The sequence below is a fragment of the Saccostrea cucullata genome, unplaced genomic scaffold (genome assembly GCF_032062105.1).
Source record: "Saccostrea cucullata isolate Sc308-1 unplaced genomic scaffold, CSIRO_AGI_Scuc_v1 ctg20904, whole genome shotgun sequence".
In the NCBI taxonomy this organism is placed as follows: Eukaryota; Metazoa; Mollusca; class Bivalvia; order Ostreida; family Ostreidae; genus Saccostrea; species Saccostrea cuccullata.
This window is the reverse complement of record NW_026935718.1, coordinates 5,052-6,614: the sequence shown is the minus strand read 5'-3', so window position 1 is coordinate 6,614 and position 1,563 is coordinate 5,052. Positions and strand designations below refer to the sequence as shown.

The 1,563-nt window shown below is 36.7% G+C and overlaps 1 protein-coding gene across 1 annotated transcript; it reads left to right on the top strand.

Moving 5' to 3' along the window:
• Window positions 1-210: 210 nt before the first annotated feature.
• LOC134243619 (uncharacterized) lies at window positions 211-1,328 on the top strand (the record flags this gene model as incomplete). Its single annotated transcript, XM_062725867.1, has 2 exons — window positions 211-968; window positions 1,106-1,328. Coding segments are annotated over 2 exons (912 nt in total), but the record flags the coding sequence as incomplete, so codon positions are not given.
• Window positions 1,329-1,563: the final 235 nt, after the last annotated feature.

Here is a 1,563-nt window from a genome sequence, read left to right as displayed (position 1 = left end):
TATCTCAGGTGAGTGATGTGGCCCATAAGCCCATTGTTATTTTTTAAACCCTTCTCATTCTAAATTGTTTTTATACCCTAGCTCTGAAGGAGAAGGGTATACTGTTATGCCCTAGTGTGTCTGTTTGTGTGTCATATAGTGGGATTCAATTTTGTATGAATTAAGGAATCACTGTCTAGTTAGTGTAGTATGCCGGGGCATCAACGATAGTGGGAAACATTTCTTTTCATTGTAGAATCAGGAGAAAGGCAATATATAGTTGAAATTTTGAATAGGTACTGCAATTTAGAGCATTGTTATGTTAAATGCAAGGAAATGCCATGCATTGATTTATGTTATCATTTATATAAATGCAACTGCCCTGACAATGACAATGGCTTTTTATGCAAACATATTCATAAGGTACATAGCATGTGTACAAGCTACAGAAATGGGGATGAATGTGGGGAATCTAATGAGACACTATTTGTCAACCCACAGCAAGACTCTTCTCAGTCCCAAAATGCCCCCGTTGATCCAGAAACTCAATATAAGCAGATAAAGAAACTTATGCAGCAGATTGATAGTCAGCTGGAACATTCAAAGGTCAGGGAAATGAGATTTCAAACTATACTTCAGACATTTCAAGCAATAGCTGCTGGTAATGATGCATGTATCAACCTTTCAGAAGACACAGGGAAGCTCAAGGAGACTGAGAAAATTTCAGGCAATGCCAATAATATTATACAGCCTAGATTTCATACTACAGAAAAGAAAAAGGGAAGACCTAAAAAAGCTCCATTGAGAAAACCAACTGAAGAGGAAAAGGAACGTTTGTTGAATCATCAAGACTTGCCACAGCCACCTTTAGAAGCACCTGTAAACACACCCTTACCATCAGTTGCCCCATACCCTCCTTTGAGATTGGTGCACCCTGCCCCTTCCACCTCTACACAGCTACCTAGCACACCAGAACAACCATTGTTTGAGTAAGTCTTTACAATCCTTTTTTTGAACATTTCTACACATATAGAGATTTTTCATTATAAAAGTACAAAATTAAAAAAAATAATAATCACATTATAAGCTCAGGATAAATATGGATATTTTCATTGTCTTGTTGCAGAGTGAATGGTCAGATGGGACTGCAGCCGTGGATGAGAGTGCCACCATCACTGATGGGGAGAAGGATCAAAGTCAAGACAAAGGATGGGAAAACTCAAGTCTTGATATTCACAAAAGGAGTCGCGGATACCGATACAAATAATGATGGTCACTAAGACTCGGATTTAAAAATATGAAATACATTGTGAAATTATTTTTTTCTTTAAATTTAGTCTAAGGTTATATTGTTGGAAAAAAACCTTAAAGAAGATTTTTAGAATTCTTGATTAATTGAACATCAGAAACAGTAGGAAAGACCAAGATATATTTGTACAGTCTAGAATATTGGAGGCTTGTTATATGATTAGCATTTCCTGTAGTATGTAAATCTACTGTAAACCAACTTTTATTCGTGACGACCTTATTTCGCAATTTACCGGGGGTTAACTAGTTCGCGACAATTAATTTTCGCGATCAAGC